The sequence below is a fragment of the Cervus elaphus genome, chromosome X (genome assembly GCF_910594005.1).
Source record: "Cervus elaphus chromosome X, mCerEla1.1, whole genome shotgun sequence".
NCBI classification, from domain to species: domain Eukaryota; kingdom Metazoa; phylum Chordata; class Mammalia; order Artiodactyla; family Cervidae; genus Cervus; species Cervus elaphus.
The window spans coordinates 121,443,903-121,469,707 of NC_057848.1; the positions used below are offsets into that span (position 1 = coordinate 121,443,903).

General features: G+C 40.1%; 1 protein-coding gene and 1 non-coding gene across 3 annotated transcripts in view; one reads left to right on the forward strand and one right to left on the reverse strand.

Annotated features, from left to right (window-relative positions):
* Positions 1-25,805, reverse strand: part of ZNF81 (zinc finger protein 81) — a 93,965-nt gene that overhangs the window by 14,440 nt on the left and 53,720 nt on the right. For both annotated transcript variants that reach the window (XM_043895192.1, XM_043895191.1), the window contains exons 4-5: positions 15,015-15,141; positions 5,189-5,284 (exon numbers count right to left, since the gene is read on the reverse strand). In XM_043895192.1, the coding sequence (XP_043751127.1) occupies positions 5,189-5,284; positions 15,015-15,141 (223 nt within the window). The remainder of the gene's footprint in view (positions 1-5,188; positions 5,285-15,014; positions 15,142-25,805) is intronic.
* Positions 20,579-20,714, forward strand: LOC122691100. The gene has a single exon (XR_006340337.1). It is a non-coding gene; the product is annotated as a small nucleolar RNA SNORA51 (small nucleolar RNA).

The following is a 25,805-nucleotide window of genomic DNA, read 5'->3' on the forward strand; positions in this document are numbered from 1 at the left end:
CCGTTTTTCCTTCTGTTAAATAAATAAATAAGTATTTAAATAAGTAAAATGATAATACAGGAATATTATGAGACAATTAAATGTTAAATATTGACCACTTAGATAAAATGCACAAACCTCCTGAAAGAAAAATTATCAAAGCAAGAAGAAATACGAATATCCCTAGATCTAGTAAAGAAACTGAATTTGAAATGATAGTCCCATAAAGAAAACTTGAGACCCAGATGAGTTCACTGGTAAATTTGTTACTAAAACTTTCCCATCAAGAAAATTTGAGGGCCGATTGTTTCACTGGTGAATTTCATGAAACAGTAAAAAAGAAGTAAAAATCTTCCACAAACTATTTCAGATAATAGAGAAGGGAACACTTCACAACTCATTTCTTTATGGCCATCATAACCCTAATACCCAAACCCGACAAAGATACTGCAAAAAAAGAGAAAACTACAAACCAATATCACCCATGAAAAGTGCAAATATTTTTTTAAATATCAGTAAATAGAATCCAACAATATAATAATAAGGATAATAAATCATAATCAACTAGTATTTATCTCAAAAATGTAAGGTCAATTTAAAATTATTTATTGAAATAAAAAATTTCAATTGTTTATTTATTGAAATAAAAAATAAATACACATATTAACAAAATAAAAGCAAATAACTCATATGATCGCTCTAATAAGATGAAGAAAAAGCACTTGATAAAATCCAACAAATAACGATAATAAGGAAAAAACCTCTTAAAAATTCTAGGATTAGAAAGGAACTTACATAGCCTGATAAAGGGCAGCTTCAAAAAGTTACAGCTAACATCATACTTAATGGTACATTTTTTTTGCCTCAAATATCAGAACAAGGCAAGCATGTCCACGCTCACCACTTCTATTCAACATTGAGCTAAATAAAGGTCTTTGACTGTGAAATAAGGAAAGGAAAAGAAATAAAAGCATGAGATTAGAAAGGAAGAAGTAAAAGTGCCCTTAAAGTGATGCTTACTTACATGAAAAACCCCAAGGAATCTATAAGAGAATTAATAGGTGGATTTAGAAATGACTGCTAGTGCAGGAGACACAGGTTCACTCCCATAAGGAACTAAGATCCCACAAGCCATGGGGCAATGAAGCCTGTGTGCCACAACTACTGAGCCTGCACCCTAGAGCACACGACTTGCAACTACTGAGCCCACACACTGAAACTACTGAAGCCCGAACACTCTAGAGCCTGTGCGCCACAACAAAAGAAGCGACAGCTACAAGAAGCCTGCGAGTAGCAACGAAGACCCCACACAGCCAAAAGTAAATAAATAAATTAATGCCTCAGGATATAAAGTCAATGTACAAAAATAAATCTCTAGCAATTTATACTAGCAATAAATAATCTGAAAACATTTTAAAATGCTATTTATAATAGTATCAAAAACATTAAATGCCTAGGGGTAAATTTAATGAAGGATACATAAAACTTTTATATGAAAATTATAAAACATTGCTGAAAGAAATCAAAGATCTAAATATATGTAGAAAGTTGCTATATTCACAGATTAGAAGGCTCAATATTGTTAAGATGTCAATTCTCTTAAAACTGATCTTAGAATTCATGCCAAACCAAATCCCAGCAAGTTTTTTTCCAAAAAATTAAAAACTGATTATAAAATTTATATGCAAATGCAAATGACCTAGAAGAGTCAAAGTAATTTTTTAAAAAAGTCAACCTGGAGAACTTACTCTACCTGACTGCAAGACTCATTATAAAAGCTATAGTAATAAAGTATGGTGGAGGACGAGGAAGCTTGACGTGCTGCAGTCTGTGGGGTAGCAAAGAGTTGGATATGACTGAGTGAATGAACAACAACAATTAAAATAGGGGTCTGCCAAAAGGACAGTGTGTTAACTATATTTTCTTATTTTCTGTATTCTTGATGCTCTAGCATCTGACGCCTAGCTGATCCTGGAGAGACTGCCTCTCCCAGACCTAGTTATTTCCTAGAGACAGCAAGTGACTTCCCTGTAAGTATACCTACTATATGCAAACCAACAAATCCAGAGCCCATATCCACCAACTATCTCCTTTTTCAAGATCTCACAGGTTGAGCCACTAGACCCCTGCCCTAATCACCTCAGGCTGGGTACCAGGCAACTAAGGATAGTCTCTACACTACACCCCAGAGTCCACTGAAATTACTCAAACTAGCTAACTCTAAACCTTTCCAGCCTGCTTATTCTACCTCACCCATCCTTTCCTATGAAAATCATAATAAAGGCTGTTGCCCATGCTTTTCCCCTACAACTTCTACCTCCTGACTGACTTTAGTGCTCCCTGGTGTGACTCTGCATGGTGTGGTATGCCTTTTCCTCTTGGAAGCTGTTACAAACTATTTTCAATGGCAGTTGTCTCCAGATATGTTGGCCTCACCATACCTGAATAATAATAAAACCTTCATTTTAAAATAGAAATGGCTCAGTGGTAAAGAATCTGCCTCTCGGTGCAGGAGACACAAGAAACTTGAGTTCAACCCCTGGGTCAAAAAGATCTCCTAGAGGAGGAAATGGCAACCCACTCCAGTATTCTTGCTTGGAAAACGCCATGGGCAGAGGAGCCTGGCAGGCTACAGTCCTGTAGCCCATGGGGTCACAAAGAGTGAGACATGGCTGAGTACAAGCACAAGTTGAGCTGAGTTGAACAGCTCAATTAAACAGAACAGAAAGTCCAGAAATAGGTTCACATATGTGAAATCAATTGATTTTTAATAACTGTGCCTAGGAAATTCAGTGGGAAAAAAGTCTCCTCAACAAATGGTTCTGGAACAACTGAATGTCGTATTGAAAAAAATGAACATCAACCCTTACATTAAACACAAAAATGGATCATAGACCTAAACTTAAAAAGCTAAAATGATAAACTGCATAGAAGAAAATATGAGAATATCTTTGTGACCTTGCAATGTTGTTCAGTCGCTCAGTCGTGTTAGACTTTGCGACCCCAGGGACTGCAGCACGCCAGGCTTCCCTGTCCTTCACCATCTCCTGGAGCTTGCTCAAATTCATGTCCATTGAGTGAGTGATGCCATCCAACCATCTTGTCCTCTGTCATCCCCTTCTCCTCCTGCCTTCAATCTTTCCCAATATCAGGGTCTTTCCTAATGAGTCAGCTCTTCACATCAGGTGGCCAAAGTACTGGAACTTCAGCTTCAGCATCAGTCCTTCCAATGAATATATAGGATTGATTTCTTTTAGGATTGACTGGTTTGATCTCCTTGCAGTCCAAGGGACTCTCAAGAGTCTTCTTCAATATCACAGTTCAAAAGCATCATGGCACTCAGCCTTCTTTATGGTCCAACACTCAAATCCATACATAACTACTGGAAAAACCATAGCTTTGAGTATATGGACCTTTGTTGGCAAAATAATGTCTCTGCTTTTTAATATGCTGTCTAGGTTTGTCATAGCTTTTCTTCCAAGGAGCAAGGACCTTGCAGTAGGCAAAGATTTATTAAATAGATGATAAAAAATACTAAAACCTTTTTTAAAGATGATAAACTAGACTCTATAAAAATTAAAATTTTTTTCCTTTGATAGGCACCAGTAAGAATAAAACTGTAAGGTACAGATTGCAACAAAATATTGGCAGTACATATATCTGGCTTAGAACTTGTATCGAGCAAATATAAAAAACTCTAATACCTCAATAAGAAGAGGACACACAACCACCCCCCCCACCAAATGGGAAAGATATTTCAATAGACACTTCACAAAAAATGTACAAATGATAATAAGCACATGAAGATACTTAACATTATTACTCATCAGAGAAATGCTGCTTACATTCATAAGATACCATTACATATCCATTCTAATAGCAAAGTTTAAAGAGACTGATGATAACAAGTATAGGCAAGGATTTGGGGCAATAGAATTTCTCATGTATTGCTGTTGGGAATGTAAAGCCATTTTGGAAGACAGTTCGGCAATTCTATGAAATTATAAGAAAGGTAAGCAAACACTGATTATAATATAAGAGCAACGCTAACCCTAGGCATTTACCCAAGAAAAATGTAAACATATGTTCACACAAAGACAAATCAGAATGTTTACTGCAACTTTAGTCCTAATAACCAAATAATGACCACTTGTCATTAACAGGCATAGAGATAAAAAAATTATAATGGAACAGTATTCACTATTTAAAAGGAACTATTTAATAGTCATACCATGGAATAGTATCCACTATTTAAAAGAAACAAACTAGTGATATACTCAATAACATGAATGAATTGCAAAATCATTATGCTGAACAAATAAAGCCAGACCCAAAAAGGTACATATGGAATGATTCCATTTATATGCAACCCTAGTAAAGGCAAATCTAGTCTATAGTGACAAAAAGTAACTCAGTGGTTGCCTGGGGCCGAAGTGGTGTTGAGTATTAACTACAAGGGGCATGAAGGTGCATTTTTGTGTGATGGAGTATCACAACTGGGGTGGTGCTTATACCAGTGTGTACCTTTGTCAAAACTCACCAAACTCTACACTTAAAATGGATACCTATTATGGTATGTAAATTATACCTTAATAAAGTTGATTTTAAAAGAAAATGCTAGGTGACAGGGATCATAAAGTGAGAAGATGGAAGACAGGCATGGAGATTAGGGGAGGTGAAGAGAAGTAAGGAATCTGAAAGCAATATCTACGAAGAGAAAAGGAGGTGGGGCTGGTTGTAGATGACAGTTTGTTGATATCTTGGAGTAAGAAGATGAAAACAAGAGAGAAAAGAAGCTGAAAGGGAACCAGGTAGAACAGGAGTGAGGCAACCAACTGATCTTCAAAGAAGGCAAATCCATTAAAACCTGAATGTATACAATAAGGATCTAAGACCTTGGGAGTGGGGTTTCAGTACTAAAGCATAAAAATATGATGGAAGGAGAAAACATCCAAGAAAGCCAGATCCATAGCGAGGAAATCTGGCATATGATCCAGAGTATAGGTACTGTAGCAATTCTCCTGGAGGGAAACTAAGCCAAGAAGACAGTTGATAGCAGTAAGGGAAATACAGGGAAGAGCAGTTCGGTACCTCAGAGGTCAAGGAGTTTCTAAAGTTTTGAACCTTCAAGAAGGGCAGCAATCACAGCATCTTAAAGGTATTGGTCTCAAGTATTTCCATGTCTCCCTTCTGCCAGGATCACACTCACCTGAGCAGCTGTGATGTAGGGTTTTTTCCTTCAGTGCCCAAGGCTCCTCTCCTTGCTCCAACTTGAATATGACCTCTGGTTTGGGAACTTCATACCCTGTTAACAGGAAATGATAGAAAATGGGGTCCAGCTAATTGCTTTCCATGTGTTCCTTGGAAAAGTAACATTTCATTGGAAAAAGAGTAATAAGCATGAATGGGCAAAGGGACCAAAGAATCTCCGGCAAATCAAGGACGACACCATCACACACTTCAGATGTCCCAGAGCACTTAGCAGCTGAGAATGGAAACAACCTCACTGAGGTTCTGTGTTAGTTCCCTGGGGCTTCTGTAAGAAAGTACCAAAAACTCCCTGGAGAAAGAAATGGCAACCCACTCCAGTATTCTTGCCTGGAAAAGTCCATGGACAGAGGAGCCTGGCGGGCTGCAGTCCATGGGGTTACATGACTGAGCATGCGGGCATGAGGGTGGAGGGAGGTGGGTTGGTAGCAATAAACTGATAGAACTTAAAAAAAAAAAAGAAAGAAAGTACCAAAACCCCGGTGACTTTAAACAACAGAAATGTATTATCTGACATTTCTGGAGGCTAGAATTCTGAAATCAAGGGGTTAGCAGTGTCATGCTCACTCCAGCAGATATAGGGGAGAATCCTTCCTTGCACCTTCTAGCTTCTTCTGTCTGCCAAAATCTCTGGTGTTCCTTGGCTTGTAAATGTATTTTAATCCAGTCCCACAGCTATCTTCTCCCTGTGTGTCTTCTTACTGTCTTTCCTCTATGTGTGCCTATTTCTGTGCCCAAATCTCCCTTTTTTTAAAAACAAAAGTAACGATACCACTCAGGTTAGGGCCCACCCCAATGACCTAATTTTAATTTGATCCCCTCTGTAAAGATACTACTTTCAAATAAAGGCACATTTTCAGGTACTGGGGGTTAAGATTTTGACATCTTTTTTTGAGGGGGCACTATTCAACCAAATAAGAACATGCCCCTTGATTCCCCCAAATTCACATCTTTCACATATATAAATACATTAACCCCATACCAATATCCCCCAAAGTCTTAATTATCCCAGCATCAACTCTTAGGTCTAAAATCTCATCTAAACATCAACCCAGAGTCTCAGATCTCATCATCTAAATCATCTGAATCTTATGGGTAAGGCTTGTGTATGAGTCATTCTGGGACAAAATTCCTCTCCATGCATATCTATGAAAGCAGATACGTCATCTGTTTCTAAAATATTCCAAACACAATGGTGCCACAGGCATAGGACAGATACTCCCATTCCAAAAGGGAGAAATTAGAATTTAGAAAGGTATGGCAGGTCTCAAGCAAGTCTGAAACCGAGCAGGGCAAATTCCATTAGGTTTTAAGTGAAAGCGAAAGTCACTGAGTCATGTCTGACTCTTTGCAACCCCATGGACCATACAGTCCATGGAATTCTCCAGGCCAGAATACTGGAGTGGGTAGCCTTTCCATTCTCCAAGGGATCTTCCAAACCTAGGGATTGAACCCAGGTCTCCTGCATTGCAGGCAGATTCTTTACCAGTTGAGCCGCAGCTTGACAATAATCCTCACTGGTTCAATGCTCTGTCCTCCAAGCCCACCAAGATGGTAGCCCCATCCCCTCAGCCCTGGGCCAGGAGTGGCACCACTTACTATCACTCCTAGTGGCCCATTAGCAAAAATTGTTTCCTGTACTGGCGATCTTATGCTCTGCTGTTCCACATGCCTTAGTTCCAAAGGGAGGAATACTTCTACCAAGAGACACAACACTGATTCTATTAAACTGGAAGATAAGTCTGCCACCTGGACATCTTGGTCTTTTCATGTCTCTGAATCAACAGGCAAAGAAGTGAGTTACCGTGCTGGCTGGGGTGGTTGATCCTGACTACCAAGGGAAAACTGTGGCCTGCTATATCACAATGGAAATAAAGAAGAGTATGTCTTAGTGCTTGTTTCAGCAGTGAAGTGAAAGTCACTCAACCATGTCTGCCCTTCAGACTTGCCAGTCCCCACAACTGGGTGGACTGGTTCCTTAAAATAAATCTCTCTCCCCTACTTTGTCTTTATGTACACACATGCATGCACAAGTGTGTGTATTCTCTCTATATGTATATACCTATATCCTATTGGTTCCATTTCTCTGGAGAACCATAATACAGAGTTTGATACTAAGGGTGACTCTAGAGTAGTGGTCCCCAACCCTTTTGGCACCAGGGACTGGTTTCGTGGAAGACATTTTTTCCACGGATGGGGGTGGGGGGATAGTTTTGTGATGATTCAAGCGCACTAGGATTTGCGCTCTTATGAGAATCTAATCTGACAGGAGGTGGTGCTCAGGTGGTAATGCCAGCAATGAGGAGCAGCTATAAAGACAGATAAAGCTTCGCTTGTTCGCTGCCTCTCACCTCTTGCTCTGTGGCCCAGTTTTTAACAGCAGGCCATGGACCAGTACCAATCCATGGCCTGGGGGTTGGGGACCCTGCTCTTGAGGAACAGAATCTCAAGTATGAGTTTTCTGAATTGGTTATGGGATTTCTGGAATTGATTCTTTATTCTGATTAAATTCAAAAGCACTAATGACTATTTCCAGTAGTAAGGAGAGAGGTGTGACAGGACAAAAGAGATATGCAAACTATCCAGAGGGATCCGGTGGAGAGGGAAGTGGGAGGGGGGATTGGGATGGGGAATACATGTAAATCCATGGCTGATTCATGTCAGTGTATGGCAAAAACCACTACAATACTGTAAAGTAATTAGCCTCCAACTAATGAAAATAAATGGAAAAAAAATAAAATTAATTAAAAAATTTTAAAAAAAGAGATATGCAAACTATCAACATTGGATACTCCTAATTGAATGCTCATAAGAGGTGAGGTTCTGGATGACCTTGTATTTGACACTTGGAAATTTTGTCAAACTTACAAGTATAGTAAGATTGTCTGGTTGCTCCTAATTGCACTGGACAAAGTGGGGAAAGAAAAGGATGAGCTCAGGGGTCTGATTTTCCAGATCAAGCATAACATGAATGACCTAAAAATTTCTGTCTGTCCTGAAAATAACTGTTAGCTTCTGGAGCTGCAGAGCTGAGCTTACTGAAAACCAAACCCAGAGTCTCAACCTGTGAGTGGCTAAATTACAACATAAATTGAATCCCCAACCTCACAGGGTGTCTGCTGTTAAAGGAAGGCATTGATGAGGAAGGAACAGGATCCTGAAAAGTGGAATGGGAACATATGAGGACACTGAACCTCTAAATTTTGATGAGTCTTTGCCAGTAGAAGCAGCCCTTCCACCTTCAACTGAGAAGTTAAACCCCTGTCTGCCTGAGGAGCCTGCAATGGCCTCCCCTGAGGGACTTGCCTTGTAAGGCACTGTTGATTCCCCTCAGGACCTACGACACCACCTGTCTTTGCTTCTAGACCTATAACTAAACTTAAGTTCACCAAGCCCCAACTCAAGGAGATCAAACCAGTCAATCCTAAAAAAAGAAAAAAATCAATCCTGAATATTCATTGGAAGGACTGATGCTGAAGCTCAAGCTCCTGTACTTAGGCCACCTGATGCAAAGAGCTGACTCATTGGAATAGACTCTGATGCTGGGAAAGATTGAGGGCAGGAGGAGAAGGAGGCGATGGAGGAGGAGATTGTTGGATGGCATCACCAACTCAATGGACATGAGTTTGAGCAGACTCCAGGAGACAGTGAAGGACAGGGATCCCTGGCATGCTGCAGTTCATGGGGTTGAAAAGAGTTGGATATGACTTAGTGACAACAACAAAGGCCCAAAGGGTAAGGTACAAAGTGTGACCCAGGAGGAGATATGAGATACTCCAAAATGATTGCATGATTTGTCCATTATAAGGACAGAAATCTGGGTGATATGTGTGGGATAATGGAAGGAACAAAGTTGGATCAGACTGAAATTTTTAATATGTGCACACTAAGCAGATTCTGAATTTCATGTTGCCACTTGAGGGGTTAGGAAGGGTACAAACAGTATATTTGGATGGTTGGCTGGAACACAAACCAAATTGCAGCCCACATAAATGCAGCTGGAATTCCAGGACTGCTTTGGTGTACTACAGAGAAAGGTATCTGAAGGCTTAGGGAGATTGGAATGTTAAGAGTAGATTTATCATGAAACATGTGCTCACTCACACCAGGATGGTCCAGAGACACACCAGTCATGACAACTGTGACAAATAAATTTGTTAGGGGGCCCCTGATAATCTATGATTGTTCTTCACTGTACGTCAGAAATTTCAGTGGGAACTGCTGCCACTGAACTGGAAAACCTAATTGCAGTGGGAGTAATTGGAACCTTGGGTGAAGTGAAGTGAAATGAAGTGAAGTGAAAGTTGCTCAGTCATGTCCGACTCTTTGTGACCCCATGGACTATATAGTCCATGGAATTCTCCAGGCCAGAATACTATAGTGGGTAGCCGTTCCCTTTTCCAGGGGATCTTCCCAACCCAGGGATTGAACCCAGGTCTCTCCCATTACAAGCAGATTCTTTACCAGCTGAGCCACAAGGGAACTTCAAACCTGGTGTGGCATGGGCCAAATGGAGGCACTGGATTGCCAAATACAAGGTGGATGTGGTTAGCACAGGGTCAGAGTAGTAATCAGAACAGTCCAATTCACAAATAAGAGTAGGAATTTTTATAATACTGTTTTAATTCATGCTACAACTCATTAGACTTCAAACATCTTTCAAAACAAACCTTTACCTTGTGTGTGTATGCTAGGTCACTTCAGTCATGTCCAACCCTTTGCGACCTCATGGACTGTAGCCCACCAGGCTCTTCTGTCCATGGGATTCTCCAGGCAAGAATACTGGAGTGGGTTGCCATACCCTCCTCCAGGGGATCTTCCCAACCCAGGGATCAAACCCCTGGGTCTCTTACATCTCCTGCACTGGAAGGTGGGTTCTTTACCACTAGCACCACCTGGGAAGCCCAAATCTTTACCTTGGTGTTTCATTATTTAAGAGATAACGTTCTTTGAAGCCAGCAGAGTTAGGACAGTCTAAGAAAAGCAGGGCAGAAACAGTGTATGAACATTTGCAAAGGACAGTTTTCAGATATTTAAGAAACTATGCTACACACCCATATATTTATGTGTTATATGTCTATACCTCTCTCCTTCTAACACTATATGAGAATGGGGGGATAGCATTAAATATAACACCTGTTTCAGAGTGGTTCACCTGCTCACAGACATGCATATAAACAAATTAACAGCAAAAAAAAATAAAAGAATATTGAGTATTTACTATACACCAGACACTGCCCTGGGCACTTTAGATGAATTAATCCATTTAATCTTCAAACCAACTCTCCTCTTATTCCCTGTAGCAGTCAAGGAAGCTGAGCCTTGGAGAGGTAAAATTCCAATCACACAGCTAGTAAGTGGCTTAGTTATTCATACAACAAGTGGCCAGTAAGAGATTTAAACTTCTTTCTCTTATGCTATCCTACTACCAAACAGGAAAAAAAGTGTACATGTCTTTAATATATATTAGATATGGATGAACCAAACCTTCTGTGCTGTCAAAAAGGTCTGATTCACAGAGACTTGTGAGTTTGGCTAGTTGATCATGATTTCCATAGGAAACAAATAAGTGGGCAATCTACTAAAATCTTACTTGATCTGTACAAGGAAAAGAGTTCTAGGTCAAGTGAAAAGAAGTCTAACTTGAAACATACAAACACAGAGTCCCAGCTCCTCAATCAACTCTCAGACTTGAGTCAGTTTATACACTGAGAATGAACACTTCTGAATGAAGGAGAGGCTGGGACCTTGGAGGAACGAACACATGACACTGCCAAAAATTTACACCACTAATATTTCTCCCAACTTTTCCTAAAAGGACCTATAGCCCTTTACCAGGGTACCTCTGCATTGGGGAAAAAAGTAATGAGGCTTTCCAGATATTACCAGACAGGACACTGGCTCTGATCTGACACTAATTCCAAAAGACCCAAAACATTACTGTAGCTCACCAGACAGAGTAGGGGCTTATAAAAGTGAAGTGATCAATGGAGTTTTAGCTCAGGTCCATCACACAGTGAGCTCAGTGGATTCCTAAACCCATCTTGTGGTTATTTTCTCTGGTATAGGAATGCATAATTAAAATACTCAGCAACTGGCAGTATCCTCATGTTGGTCTCCTGACCTATGGAGTGAGGCCTCTTGTGGTGGAAAATACCAAGTGGAAGCCATTAGAACTGTCTCCATCTAGGAAAACAGTAAACCAAAAGCAGTATTGCTTTCCTGAGGGATTGCAAAGGTTAGCGTTATCATCAAGGACTTGAAAGATGCAAGGATGGTGATTCCACTACATTCAACATGCCTATTTGGCCTGTGTAGAAGACAGATGGATCTTGGAGAAGGACAGTGGATTATCATAAACTTAACCAGGTAGTGTCTCCAACAGCAGCTGCTATACCAGATACAGTTTTGCTGCTTGACCAAATGAACACATCCTTTGATACTCGGCATGTATATATTTATCTGGCAAATGCCTTTCTTAAAAACAGTACTGTTAGCAAAGACCAACAAAAGCAGTTTTCTTTCCATTGGCAAGGCCAGCTATATACCTGCACTGTCCTGCCTCAGAGGTAGCTCAACTCTCCAGTCCTATGTCATAATTTAACATGTAGGGATCTTGGGCAATTTTCCCTTCCACAAGACATCACATCACATGTCTGTGTGCTCAGTCGCTTGTTATATCCGACTCTTTGAGACCCCATGGACTATAGCCTGCCAAGCTCCTCTGTCCATGGGATTCTCCAGGTAAGAATACTGGAATGGGTTGCTGTGACCTCCTCCAGGGGATCTTCCCAACCCAGGGATCGAACCCATATCCCTTACATCTCTTGCACTAGCAGGCAGGTTATTCACCACCAACGCCACCTAGGAACCCCACACTGGTCCATTACATGGATATTATGCTGATTAGACTTAGTGGACAAGAGTGAGAAATTACTCTAGACATATGGATAAGACATCTGTGTGTCAGGAGATGGGAAATGAATCTGAAAATAAATTTAGGGGCTTTCTATCTCAGTGAGATTTCTAGGGGTTCAGTGGTGGGGGGCTTGTGGAGATACTCCTTCTAACCTCTTGAAGAATAAGTTTTGCATCTGGCTTTTCTATAAGTAAAAAGAGGGCCAACACCTAGGGCCTTTTTGGACATCAAAGGCAACACAGTCCTTATCTGGATGAGCTACTCTGGCCTATTTACTAGGTGATTCAAAAAGTTGCCATTTTGAGTGGAGATCAGAATAGGAGAAGGCCCTGTGTGACACGTCCAGACAGCCATACAAGCTACCCTGCCACTTGGGTCACATGACCCATCAGATCCAGTAGTGCTTGAAGCGTCAGCGACACAGGGATGGAGCCTTTGGCAGTTCCCCTGAGATGAATCATAGCACAAGTCCTAGGATTTTGGAGTTAAGCTCTGCCATCCTCTGCTCTCCCTCTGAGAAACAACTTTTGGTTTCCTATGAAGTCTCAATTTACTCACAGAATTTAAGAATTTTAGTTAGTGGAGGAAAATAAAACTTACCCAGGATTCCCTCAGTAATGGTGAGTGAACACAGAAGAAGGCAGTGCTGACAGAAAATGTGGCAAATGGTAGACCTGACTTCCAGTGCTGCTTGTAAGGGGCCCAAGTTCTTCTGATGGAGGCTCAGCCTATGGATGGTGTGAGGCCAGGAGCCACCCTTGGAGCACTGAGACTGGGTCTTCCCAGAGTTTAATTGCTTGAGAATGTGCCCAAAGTGGGCAGTAAACTCCATGTAATCTAAATATTGTTGTTGTTTAGTTGCTAAATCATGTCTGACTCTGTGCCCACGGACTGTAGCCCGCCAGGCTCCTTTATCCATGGGATTTCCCAGGCAAGAACACTGGAGTGGGTTTGCCACTTCCTACTCTAGGGGATCTTCCCCACCCAGGGATAGAATCTGCATCTCCTGCTTGGCAGGTGGGTTCTTTACAACTGAGCCACCAGGGCTTGGTGTAAGGCTAAATAAAAGGAAGCAAAAGTGTTAGTCGCTCAGTTGGGTCTGGCTCTTTGAGACCCCATGGACCTGACAGGTTCCTCTGTCCACGGAATTCTCCAGGCAAGAATCCTGAAGTTGGTAACCATTCCCTTCTCCAGGGTAATCTTCCCAACCCTGGGATCTAATGCCAGGTTCCTGCATTGCAGGCAGATTCTTTACCATCTGAGCCACCAGGGAAGACCGAAAGCTAAATACTGGAACACAACTGATAGTCAACAAGTACCATAAGGGAAAGCTGAAGATAGAGTTCAACAGAGCATGTCACTGTTAAGAGATGTGACCTCAGATCCTATGTGGTGACCTTACACCCTCAACCCTGGGTGGTGGCCTTGCCCTCTTAGCCCTGGAATCAATTGGGTGGCTCACCTTCTGGAAGCAAAGAGGTGACAGCTTGTCACCCTGCATCTTCCTAGGCTATGCTCTCTGGGCCTGTGGTGGCAGTGAGAGCTCTGCTGGCTTCTGAACCATTTGGAGGGTCACTCATCGCTTTTCTTAAAAGATATTCACAGCCAAATAGCTTTCTTTACTGGCCTGTTTCCTGGCTGGAGAATCCCAGAAACCCAGCCTTCCTTCCTTCCTTTTTCCTGCCTCTGCCCTGTTCATCCCAAGCTGGCAGTGTTTCTGCTGAGATGGCTGACTGGATCTACAAGTCACATGTCTAATCATTTTAGCAACTGGTTCTACAGCCACACACTCGGTGCCCTTTCCAGAGTACATCTCGCTTTTTGCCATATGGATAGGCTGAAAATTTTCAAAATCTTCATGCTATAGTTCCTTTTTACTAACAATTCCTTCTTCAAATTCTCTCTTTCCTCTAGCATTTTACTATAAGCATTAAGGACAAATCAAGTCTCGCTTTTAATACTTGGCTTAGAAATCTCCTCAGTTAAATATCCCAGTTCATCACTTACAAGTTCTTTCCACCAAAGAGAACAAAATTCAGGCAAATTCTTTGCCACTTTATAAGATTTACCTTTATACCAATTTCCTACAACATATGCCTATCTTCCATCTGGCAGTGTGTGTGTGTGTTCACTTGTATCCAAATCTTTGTGACCCATGGACTGTACCATCTGAGATCTCACCAAAAACACCTTTAACATTCCTACTTCTACCACAGGTTTCTTTGAGGCAATCTAGACTTTTTCTATCAAGTACCTACAAATCTTTCCAGCCTCTACTTGCTGCCCAATTCAAAGCCACTTCCATGTCTTTTTAGGTGTTTCTTATAATATCACTCCACTTCCCAGTAGAGAAAGTTGCAGTTTCCTAGGGCTATTTAACAAAGTACCACAAACTGGGTGGCTCAGAACAACAGGAATTTCTTGTCCTGCGGTTCTGGGGGCAGGAAGTCCAAAATCAAGGTGTCAGCCAGGTCATGCTCTTTCTGAAGGTGCTAGGGAGGGAAACGTTCCATGCCTCCCTCCTCGATTCTGGTGGCCTCAGGCACCTCTTGTCCTATAGATGGATCCCTCCAATCACATGGTCATCTTTTCCTTGAGTGCCTCCGCACGGTCTCTCTTGAGTGTTTGTGTTTGTGTCTACACTTCTCTTTTTCCTAAGAGTGCCAGTCATATTGGTTTAGGGCCCAACTAGTGACCTTGTTTTAGCTGGATTACTTCTGGGAAGATCCTATTTCTAAATAAGGTCACAGTCAGAGACAGTGCGGTTTAAGACATTAACATGTTTTCTTGAATGGACAACACTTTACCCATAAGGTTCCTCGCAGATTCACATTCTGGCTAGGCTTACCCAGTGAGAGGAGGTGGCTGTAGATTTCCAACATCACATCCTGGTACAGGCGCCTCTGTGCAGAGTCCAGATGCTGCCACTCCTCTCTGCTGAAGTCCACAGTCACGTCCTCAAAGGACACTGACACCTGTAAACACAATCCCATTCAGGGTGACCGAGTCAGCATGGGGGGATAGGGGAAAGAGGAAAATGCTTTTAGGATTTTTACCATAATACCCCATAGGCTATGCCTTTAAAATACGTACTTACGTGTAATGTATAGAATAAAAATATCTACTCATAAATTTCTGCCACCCATTGTATATGAGCCTTTCATTTTAAAAAATGAATTTTCATTAGTTTTCTATAGTATCATATAACTACTTATACATAGTAGTGTGTATAGCTGATTCACTTTGCTGTACAGCAGAAACTAAAACATTGCAAAGCAAATATACTCCAATAAAAATAAATAAAGTGATCAAAAGGGGAAAAATGATAATTTTGTCTAGGATTTGAAGTTTATCTTATTTAATTGCTTATTTAATGGGAAGTTAGTGTTTTATTGCTTTTTGAAGGTGGCATGTATGTTTGTGCTGGGTCTTTGTTCCTGTGTGGGCTTTCTCTAGTTGTGGCAAAGTGGGGGCTACTCTCTAGTTGTGGTGCAAGAGCTTTTCATTGCAGTGGTTTCTCTTGTTGCAGAGCATAGGCTATAGAGTACACAGGCTTCAGTGGTTGGGGTTCACAGGCTCAGAAGTTGTGTCTCCCGGGCTCTAGAGCAAGGGTTCAGTAGTTGTGGCGCACAGGGTCAGATGAACGCGCTCCCCTGCCTTGACTAGCAGACTATTAACCACTAGACCACCAGGGAAGTCCAGCATGTACACTTTTTTCTCACTTTACATAGCTCCCTGTACTACTGCTCTCATTTAGCCTTCAAAAATATATGCATTTTCTCTTGATGCCCTTTGTTTGATCAATTTTAATTCCACAGTTGTCAGAAAACACACACTGTATGATTTCAACATATGGTCTATCTAGAAGAATGTTTCAGGTGTCCCTAGAAAAGAATATATATTCAGCTACTGATAGGTTCAGTGTTCTCTAATATTTAAATCAACTTGATTGAGTGTTGTTGGTTTTATTTTTACTCATTTGTCTTTACTCATTTGTCTTCTACCTCTTCAACCAATTATTTGTCAACTTTTGTTAAAAACTGAAACAGAAATGTTAAAAGTTTATATGGCTATGCAAAGGAACTAGAATACACAAAGCAAGGATTAGCTTGGAGGATTTATACTATGTAATATTAGGACTTACTATAAAGTTACAATAATTCAGACAGAATGGTATTGATGTAAGTAGAGACACATATATCAATGAAACAGAACAGAGGGTCCAGAAACAGATTTGCACACATATGGACAACTATTTTTTGACTAAGGTGCAAAGTGCTTCAATGCAGGAAAGGAAAGTCTTTTTTAAAAACTGCTGGAACAAATAGGTATAATAAGTTTTGGAGGAAAACACAAACCATGATCCACACTTCACACCATATACAAAAATTAACTCAAGTGTTCTCACCACATTCACAAGCACACACACACAAAGTAACTCTGTGTGGTGATGGATGTGTTAACTAACTTGATTGTGGTATAAAAACAGACATACAGATCAATGGGACAGAAATAAACCCACACATTTACGGTCAATTAATTTATAAGAAAGGTGCCAAGAATATAAAATGAGAGAAAGAACAGTGTCTTCAATAAATGGTTTGGGAAAATTGGACAGCCACATGCAACAAAATGAAACTGGAACATTCTCTTATACCCCCACAAAAGTTAATTCAAAATGGATTAAAGACTTAGCCATAAGACCAGAAACCATACAACTTCTAGATGATAACATAGGTGGTAAGCTCCTTGATGTAAGTCTTGGAGATGAATTTTTGGATTTCACACCAAAAGCAAACACAACAAAAACAAAAATAAACCGTGGGAATATGCCAAACTAAAAAGTCTATGCACAGCAAACAAAGCCTTCCACAAAATGACAAGGCAGCTTATTGTCTGGGAAAAATATTTGCAAAGCCTATGTCTGATAAGGGGCTAATATCCAGAATATGTGGGGCTTCCCTGGTGACTCAGATAGTAAAGAATCTGCCCACAATGCAGGAGACCCAGGTTTGATATCTGGGTTGGGAAATTCTCCTAGAGAAGGAAATGGTTACCCACTCCAGTATTCTTGCCTGGAGAATTCCATGGACAGAGAAGACTAGTGGACTACAGTCACTGGGGTTGCAAAGAGTGGGACATGACTGAGTGACTAACACAACAACAACAACAAAATTCAAAATATGTAAAGAAATCATACAACTCAACAGCAAAAAAAAAAAAAAAAATCTGATTAAAAAGCAGTAGAGGATCCGAATAGACATTTCTGTAAAGAAGACACACAAGCCCTACCTCTCTCCTCATCCCTTCCCCTGCTGCTGCAGCTCTCCACGCTCATATTCCCGACATTAACTCCAAGGCGGCAGCGCACAATCACTGGCCCACTCACTCGCCGAGCACTCGGGGTTTGGTCTCACTACTCCAGTGAAATGGTTCTTCTCAACATCACCAGCACAAAAACAGACTCCCATCCCAATTAGATGTCTTCGCTGCTTAATGCAGACTCCTGCCCTTAGTGTACCTAGTCCTTTTCCTGCTCAGTGGAGCGTCAGGACTGCCAGAGTCAGAAATAAAAATGGAAGGAGGAGCCAAGATGGCGGAGGAATAGGACGGGGAGACCACTTTCTCCCCAACAAATTCATCAAAAGAACATTTGAACGCTGAGCAAACTTCACAAAACAACTTCTGACCGCTAGCAGAAGACATCACGCGCCCAGAAAAGCAGCCCATCATCTTCGAAAGGAGCACACCTCTCTCCCCACAGCACGACTGAACAAGCGAACCTAAACAAGAGACCACCTCCGCCCGCCTGTGTCAGGGCGGAAATTAGACACTGAAGAGACCGGCAAACAGAAGCCAAATAAACAAAGGGAACTGCTTCAGAAGGGACCAGTGCAACAGATTAAAATCCCTGTAGGTAACACCGATTACACCAGAAGGGGCCTATAGATATCAAGAAGTGTAAGCTGGAACGAGGAGCTATCTGAAACTGAACCGAACCCACACTGACGGCAACAGGTCCAGAGAAATTCCTAGATATATTTTTACTTTTTTTTTTATTAAAAAAAATTTTTTTCTTTTCTTTAATTTTTTTCTCTTTTATTTTCTTTTAAAATTCCCTAATACTCCCCCATTACTCCTTAAATTTCATTTTCATATATTTTTACTATTTTTTTTAATTAGGAAAAAAATTTTTTTTTGTTTTATTCTTTTTCTCTTATTTTCTTTTAAAGTCCTCTATTACTCTTCTATTACTCCTTAATTTTCATTTTCATTTCACTATAACCTTGCAAAAAAAAAATAAAGGGAGAAGCCCTATTTTTAAACTGAACTTCACATATATTTCTAAAATTTTTGTGTTTTTGTTTTTAATATTGTATTTTTAAGAGTCTAACCTCTACTCTAGGTTTTTAATCTTTGTTTTTTAGTTTTTGATATCAATTTTGGACATTTAAGAATCCAATATTCAGTTCCCATTTTTACTCAGGAGGGTGTTGTTACTCTCTCCCACTTTTGACTCTCTGTTTTCTACCTCAGAACATCTCTGTTTCCTCCTTTCCCCTTCTCTTCCCAATCCAATTCTGTGAATCTCTGTGGGTCTCTGGGCTACGGAGAACACCTTGGGAATAGAGAACTGCATAGATCTGTCTCTCTCCTCTTGAGTCCCCCTTTTTCTCCTCCTGCTCATCTCTATCTCCCTCCTCCCTCTCCTCTTCTTCATGTAACTCTGTGAACCTCTCTGGGTGTCTCTCACGGTGGAGAATCTTTTCACCATTAACCTAGAAGTTTTATTATCAGTGCTGTATAGCTGGAGAAGTCTTGAGACTACTAGAAGAATAAAACTGAAATCCAGAGGCAGGAGACTTAAGCCCAAAACCTGAGAACACCAGAATGCTCCTGACGACACGGAACATTAAGTAATAAGAGACCATCCAAAAGCCTCCATACCTACACCAAAACCATCCACCACCCAAGAGCCAATAAGTTCCAGAGCAAGACATACCACGCAAATTCTCCAGCAACGCAGGAACATAGCCCTGAGCATCAACACACAGGCTGCCCAAAGTCACACCTAATACATAGACCCATCTCAAAACTCATTACTGGACACTCCATTGCACTCTAGAGAGAAGAAATCCAGTTCCATGCACCAGAACACCGACACAAGCTTCCCTAACCAGGAAACCTTGACAAGCCAATCGTTCAACCCCACCCACTGGGTGAAACCTCCACAATAAAAAGGAACCACAGACCACCAGAATACAGAAAGCCCACTCCAGACACAGCAATCTAAACAAGATGACAAGGCAGAGAGATACCCAACAGGTAAAGGAACATGAAAAATGCCCACCAAGTCAAACAAAAGAGGAGGAGATAGAGAATCTACCTGAAAAAGAATTTAGAATAATGATAATAAAAATGATCCAAAATCTTGAAAACAAAATGGAGTTACAGATAAATAGCCTGGAGACAAAGATTGAGAAGATGCAAGAAATGTTTAATAAGGACCTAGAAGAAATAAAAAAGAGTCAATTAAAAATGAATAACACAATAAATGAGATCAAAAACACTCTGGAGGGAACCAACAGTAGAATAACGGAGACAGAAGATAGGATAAATGAGGTAGAAGATAAAATGCTGGGAATAAATGAGGCAGAGAGGAAAAAAGAAAAAAGAATCAAAAGAAATGAGGACAACCTCAGGGACCTCTGGGACAATGTGAACACCCCACCATTCGAATCATAAGAGTCCCAGAAGAAGAAGACAAAAAGAAAGGCCATGAGAAAATACTTGAGGAGATAATAGCTGAAAACTTCCCTAAAATGCGGAAGGAAATAGTTACACAGGTCCAAGAAACCCAGAGAGTCCCAAACAGGATAAACCCAAGGCGAAACACCCCAAGACACATATTAGTCAAATTAACAAAGATCAAACACAAAGAACAAATATTAAAAGCAGCAAGGGAGAAACAACAAATGACACAAAGGGATTCCCATAAGGATAACAGCTGATCTATCAACAGAAACCCTTCAGGCCAGAAGGGAATGGCAGGACATACTTAAAAGTAATGAAAGAGAATAACCTACAACCTAGATTACTGTACCCAGAAAGGATCTCATTCAGATATGAAGGAGAATTCAAAAGCTTTACAGATAAGCAAAAGCTGAGAGAATTCAGCACCACCAAACCAGCTCTTCAACAAATGCTAAAGGATCTTCTCTAGACAGGAAATGCAGAAAGGCCGTATAAACGTGAACCCAAAACAACAAAGTAAATGGCAACGGGACCATACCTATCAATAATTACCTTAAATGTAAATGGGTTGAATGCCCCAACCAAAAGACAAAGACTGGCTGAATGAATACAAAAACAAGACCCCCATATATGCTGTCTACAAGAAACCCACCTCAAGGCCTCCCGATTCTTACCACAGGCTGTGTTCTTACACTGACTGTATAGAAAGAGGAGGCAGAGTAAATCCACCCCATATACACCTCAGCCCAGGCAGGCCCTTTACCTGGTCTGTATTGTGAATGGGGAGACATGGAGGTTAAAAAAAAGAAACCCATCTCAAAACAAGGGACACATACAGACTAAAAGTGAAGGGCTGGAAAAAAATATTTCACACAAACAGAGACCAAAAGAAAGCAGGAGTCGCAATACTCATATCAGATAAAATAGACTTTAAAATAAAAGGCTGTGAAAAGAGACAAAGAAGGACACTACATAATGATGAAAGGAACAATCCAAGAAGAAGATATAACAATTATAAATATATATGCACCCAACATAGGAGCACCACAATATGTAAGGCAAATGCTAACGAGTATGAAAGAGGAAATTAATAGTAACACTATAACAGTGGGAGACTTTAATACCCCACTCACAACTATGGATAGATCAACTAAACAGAAAATTAACAAGGAAACACAAACCTTAAATGACACAATGGACCAGCTAGACCTAATTGATATCTATAGGACATTTCACCCCAAAACAATCAACTTCACCTTTTTCTCAAGTGCACACGGAACCTTCTCCAGAATATATCACATCCTAGGCCATAAATCTAGCCTTGGTAAATTCAAAAAAATTGAAATCATTCCAGTCATCTTTTCTGACCACAGTGCAGTAAGATTAGATCTCAATTACAGGAAAAAAATTATTAAAAATTCAAACATATGGAGGCTAAATAACACGCTTCTGAAAAACCAACAAATCATAGAAGAAATCAAAAAAGAAATCAAAATGTGCATAGAAACGAATGAAAATGAAAACACAACAACACAAAACCTATGGGACACTGTAAAAGCAGTGCTAAGGGGAAGGTTCATAGCATTACAGGCTTACCTCAAGAAACAAGAAAAAAGTCAAATAAATAACCTAACTCTACACCTAAAGCAATTAGAGAAGGAAGAAATGAAGAACCCCAGGGTTAGCAGAAGGAAAGAAATCTTAAAAATTAGGGCAGAAATAAATGCAAAAGAAACTAAAGAGACCAGAGCAAAAATCAACAAAGCTAAAAGCTGGTTTTTTGAAAAAATAAACAAAATTGACAAACAGTTAGCAAGACTCATTAAGAAACAAAGGGAGAAGAACCAAATTAACAAAATTAGAAATGAAAATGGAGAGATCACAACAGACAACACTGAAATAACAAAGGATCATAAGAGACTACTACCAGCAGCTCTATGCCAATAAAATGGACAACTTGGAAGAAATGGACAAATTCTTAGGAAAGTATAACTTTCGAAAATTAAACCAGACAGAAATAGAAGATCTTAACAGACCCATCACAAGCACAGAAATCGAACCTGTAATCAGAAATCTTCCAGCAAACAAAAGCCCAGGGCTAGATGGCTTCACAGCTGAATTCTACCAAAAATTTAGAGAAGAGCTAACACATATCTTACTCAAACTCTTCCAGAAAATTGCAGAAGAAGGTAAACTTCCAAACTCATTCTATGAGGCTACCATCACCCTAATTCCAAAACCAGACAAAGATGCCACAAAAAAAGAAAACTATAGGCCAATATCACTGATGAACATAGATGTAAAAATCCTTTACAAATTCTAGCCAACAGAATCTAACAACATATTTAAAAAATCATACACCATGACCAAGTGGGCTTTATCCCAGGAATGCAAGGATTCTTTAATATCCACAAATCAATCAATGTAATACACCACATTAACAAATTGAAAGATAAAAACCATATGATTATCTCAATAGATGCAGAGAAAGCCTTTGACAAAATTCAACACCCATTTATGATTAAAACTCTCCAGAAAGCAGGAATAGAAGGAACATACCTCAACATAATAAAAGCTATATATGACAAACCCACAGCAAGCATTACCCTCAATGGTGAAAAATTGACAGCATTTCCCCTGAAATCAGGAACAAGACAAGGGTGCCCACTCTCACCACTACTATTCAACATAGTTTTGGAAGTTTTGGCCACAGCAATCAGAGCAGAAAAAGAAGTAAAAGGAATCCAGATAAAAGAAGTAAAAGGAATCCAGATAGGAAAAGAAGAAGTGAAACTCTCACTGTTTGCAGATGACATGATCCTCTACATAGAAAACCCTAAAGACTCTACCAGAAAATTACTAGAGCTAATCAACGAGTATAGTAAAGTTGCAGGATATAAAATTAACACACAGAAATCCCTTGCATTCCTATACACTAACAATGAGAAAACAGAAAGAGAAATTAAGGAAACAATACCATTGACCATTGCAACAAAAGGAATAAAATAATTAGGAGTATATCTACCTAAAGAAACAAAAGACCTATACATAGAAAACTATAAAACACTGATGAAAGAAATCAAAGAGGACACAAACAGATGGAGAAATATACCGTGTTCATGGATAGGAAGAATAAATATTGTCAAAATGACTATACCACCCAAAGCAATCTATAGATTCAATGCAATCCCTATCAAGCTACCAAAGGTATTTTTCACAGAACTAGAACAAATAATTTCACAATTTGTATGGAAATACAAAAAACCTCGAATAGCCAAAGTAATCTTGAGAAAGAAGAATGGAACTGGAGGAATCAACCTGACTGACTTCAGACTATACTACAAAGCCACAGTCATCAAGACAGTATGGTACTGGCACAAAGACAGAAATATAGATCAATGGAACAGAATCGAAAGCCCAGAGATAAACCCATGAACCTATGGACACCTTACCTTTGACAAAGGAGGCAAGAATATACAATGGAAGAAAGGCAACCTCTTTAACAAATGGTACTGGGAAAATTGGTCAACCACTTGTAAAAGAATGAAACTAGAACACTTTCTAACACCATACACAAAAATAAACTCAAAATGGATTAAAGATCTAAATGTAAGACCAGAAACTATAAAACTCCTAGAGGAGAACATAGGCAAAACACTCTCCGACATAAATCACAGCAGGATCTCCTCTATGACCCACCTCTCAGAATATTGGAAATAAAAGCAAAAATAAACAAATGGGACCTAATGAAACTTGAAAGCTTTTGCACAACAAAGGAAACTATAAGCAAGGTGAAAAGACAGCCTTCAGATTGGGAGAAAATAATAGCAAATGAAGCAACAGACAAAGGATTAATCTCAAAAATATACAAGCAACTCATGCAGCTCAATTCCAGAAAAATAAATGACCCAATCAAAAAATGGGCCAAAGAACTAAACAGACATTTCTCCAAAGAAGACATACAGATGGCTAACAAACACATGAAAAGATGCTCAACATCACTCATTATCAGAGAAATGCAAATCAAAACCACAATGAGGTACCATTACACACCAGTCAGGATGGCTGCTATCCAAAAGTCTACAAGCAGTAAATGCTGGAGAGGGTGTGGAGAAAAGGGAACCCTCTTACCCTGCTGGTGGGAATGCAAACTAGTACAGCCACTATGGAGAACAGTGTGGAGATTTCTTAAAAAACTGGAAATAGAACTGCCATACGACCCAGCAATCCCACTCCTGGGCATACACACCGAGGAAACCAGATCTGAAAGAGACACGTGCACCCCAATGTTCATCGCAGCAGTTTATAATAGCCAGGACATGGAAGCAACCTAGATGCCCATCAGCAGACGAATGGATAAGGAAGCTGTGGTACAGATACACCATGGAATATTACTCAGCCATTAAAAAGAATTCATTTGAATCAGTTCTAATGAGATGGATGAAACTGGAGCCCATTATACAGAGTGAAGTAAGCCAGAAAGATAAAGACCAATACAGTATACTAATACATATATATGGAATTTAGAAAGATGGTAATGATAACCCTATATGCAAAACAGAAAAAGAGACACAGATGTACAGAACAGACTTTTGGACTCTGTGGGAGAAGGTGAGGGTTGGATGTTTTGAGAGAACAGCATCGAAACATGTATATTATCCAGGGTGAAACAGATCACCAGCCCAGGTTGGATGCCTGAGACAAGTGCTCGGGCCTGGTGCACTGGGAAGACCCAGAGGGATCGGGTTGAGAGCGAGGTGGGAGGGGGGATTGGGATGGGGAATACATGTAAATCCATGGCTGATTCATGTCAATGTATGATAAAAACCACTACAATATTGTAAAGTAATTAGCCTCCAACTAATAAAAATAAATGGAAAAAAAAGAAAAAGAAAAAAAAAAAAAAGAAGACACACAAATGGCCAACAGGTAGTAAAGTGCTCAACATCACTAAGTATCAGGAAATGCAAATCAAAACCACAGTGAGCTATCACCTCACACTTGTTAGAATGGCTATTATGAAGACAATAAATAACAAGTGTTAATGAGAACATAGAAAAAAGGGAACTCATGCACTGTCAGCAGAAATGTAAAATTGGGCTTACTGGGTGGTTCAGTGGTAAAGAATCTACCTGCAATGAGGGAGACCTGAGTTTGATCCCTGGGTCAGGAAGATCCCTTGGAGGAGGACATGACAATCCACACCAGTATTCTTGCCTGGAGAATCCTCATGGACAGAGGAGTGTGGCAGGCTACAATACAGTCCACGGGGTTACAAAGAGTCAGACACAACTGAGCAACTTTCACTTTCATTATGCAGAACAATACAGAGCTTCCTCAAAGATTAAAAACAGAACCACCATATGATCCAGCACTTCTACTTCTGGGTATCTACCTAAGAAATGAATACATTAACTTAAAAAGATAAATGCACTCTCATGTGCATTGAAGTATTATTTTTTTAAAGATTGGGTTTTATTTATTTTGGTTATGTTGGGTCTTAGTTGCATCATGTGGGATCTTTGTTGCATCATTCAGGATCTTCCTCAAGGCATTTGGGCTCAGTAGTTGTGGTGCATGGGCTCTCTAGTTGTGGCAAATGGGCTTAGCTGCTTTGCGGCATGTGGGATATTAGTTTCCTAACCTGGGATCAAACCTGCATCCCCTGAATTGCAAGGGAAATTATTTACCACCACACCACTTGGGAAGTCCCTACAATATTATTTACAATAGCTGAGATATAAAATCAACCTAAGCATCCATAAACGGAGAAATGGATAAAGAAAATGTGGTATACATACACATACACAATGTTATTTAGCCATAAAAGAAGGAAATCTTGCCATTTGCAACAACATGGATGTACCCTGAGAGCATTATGCTA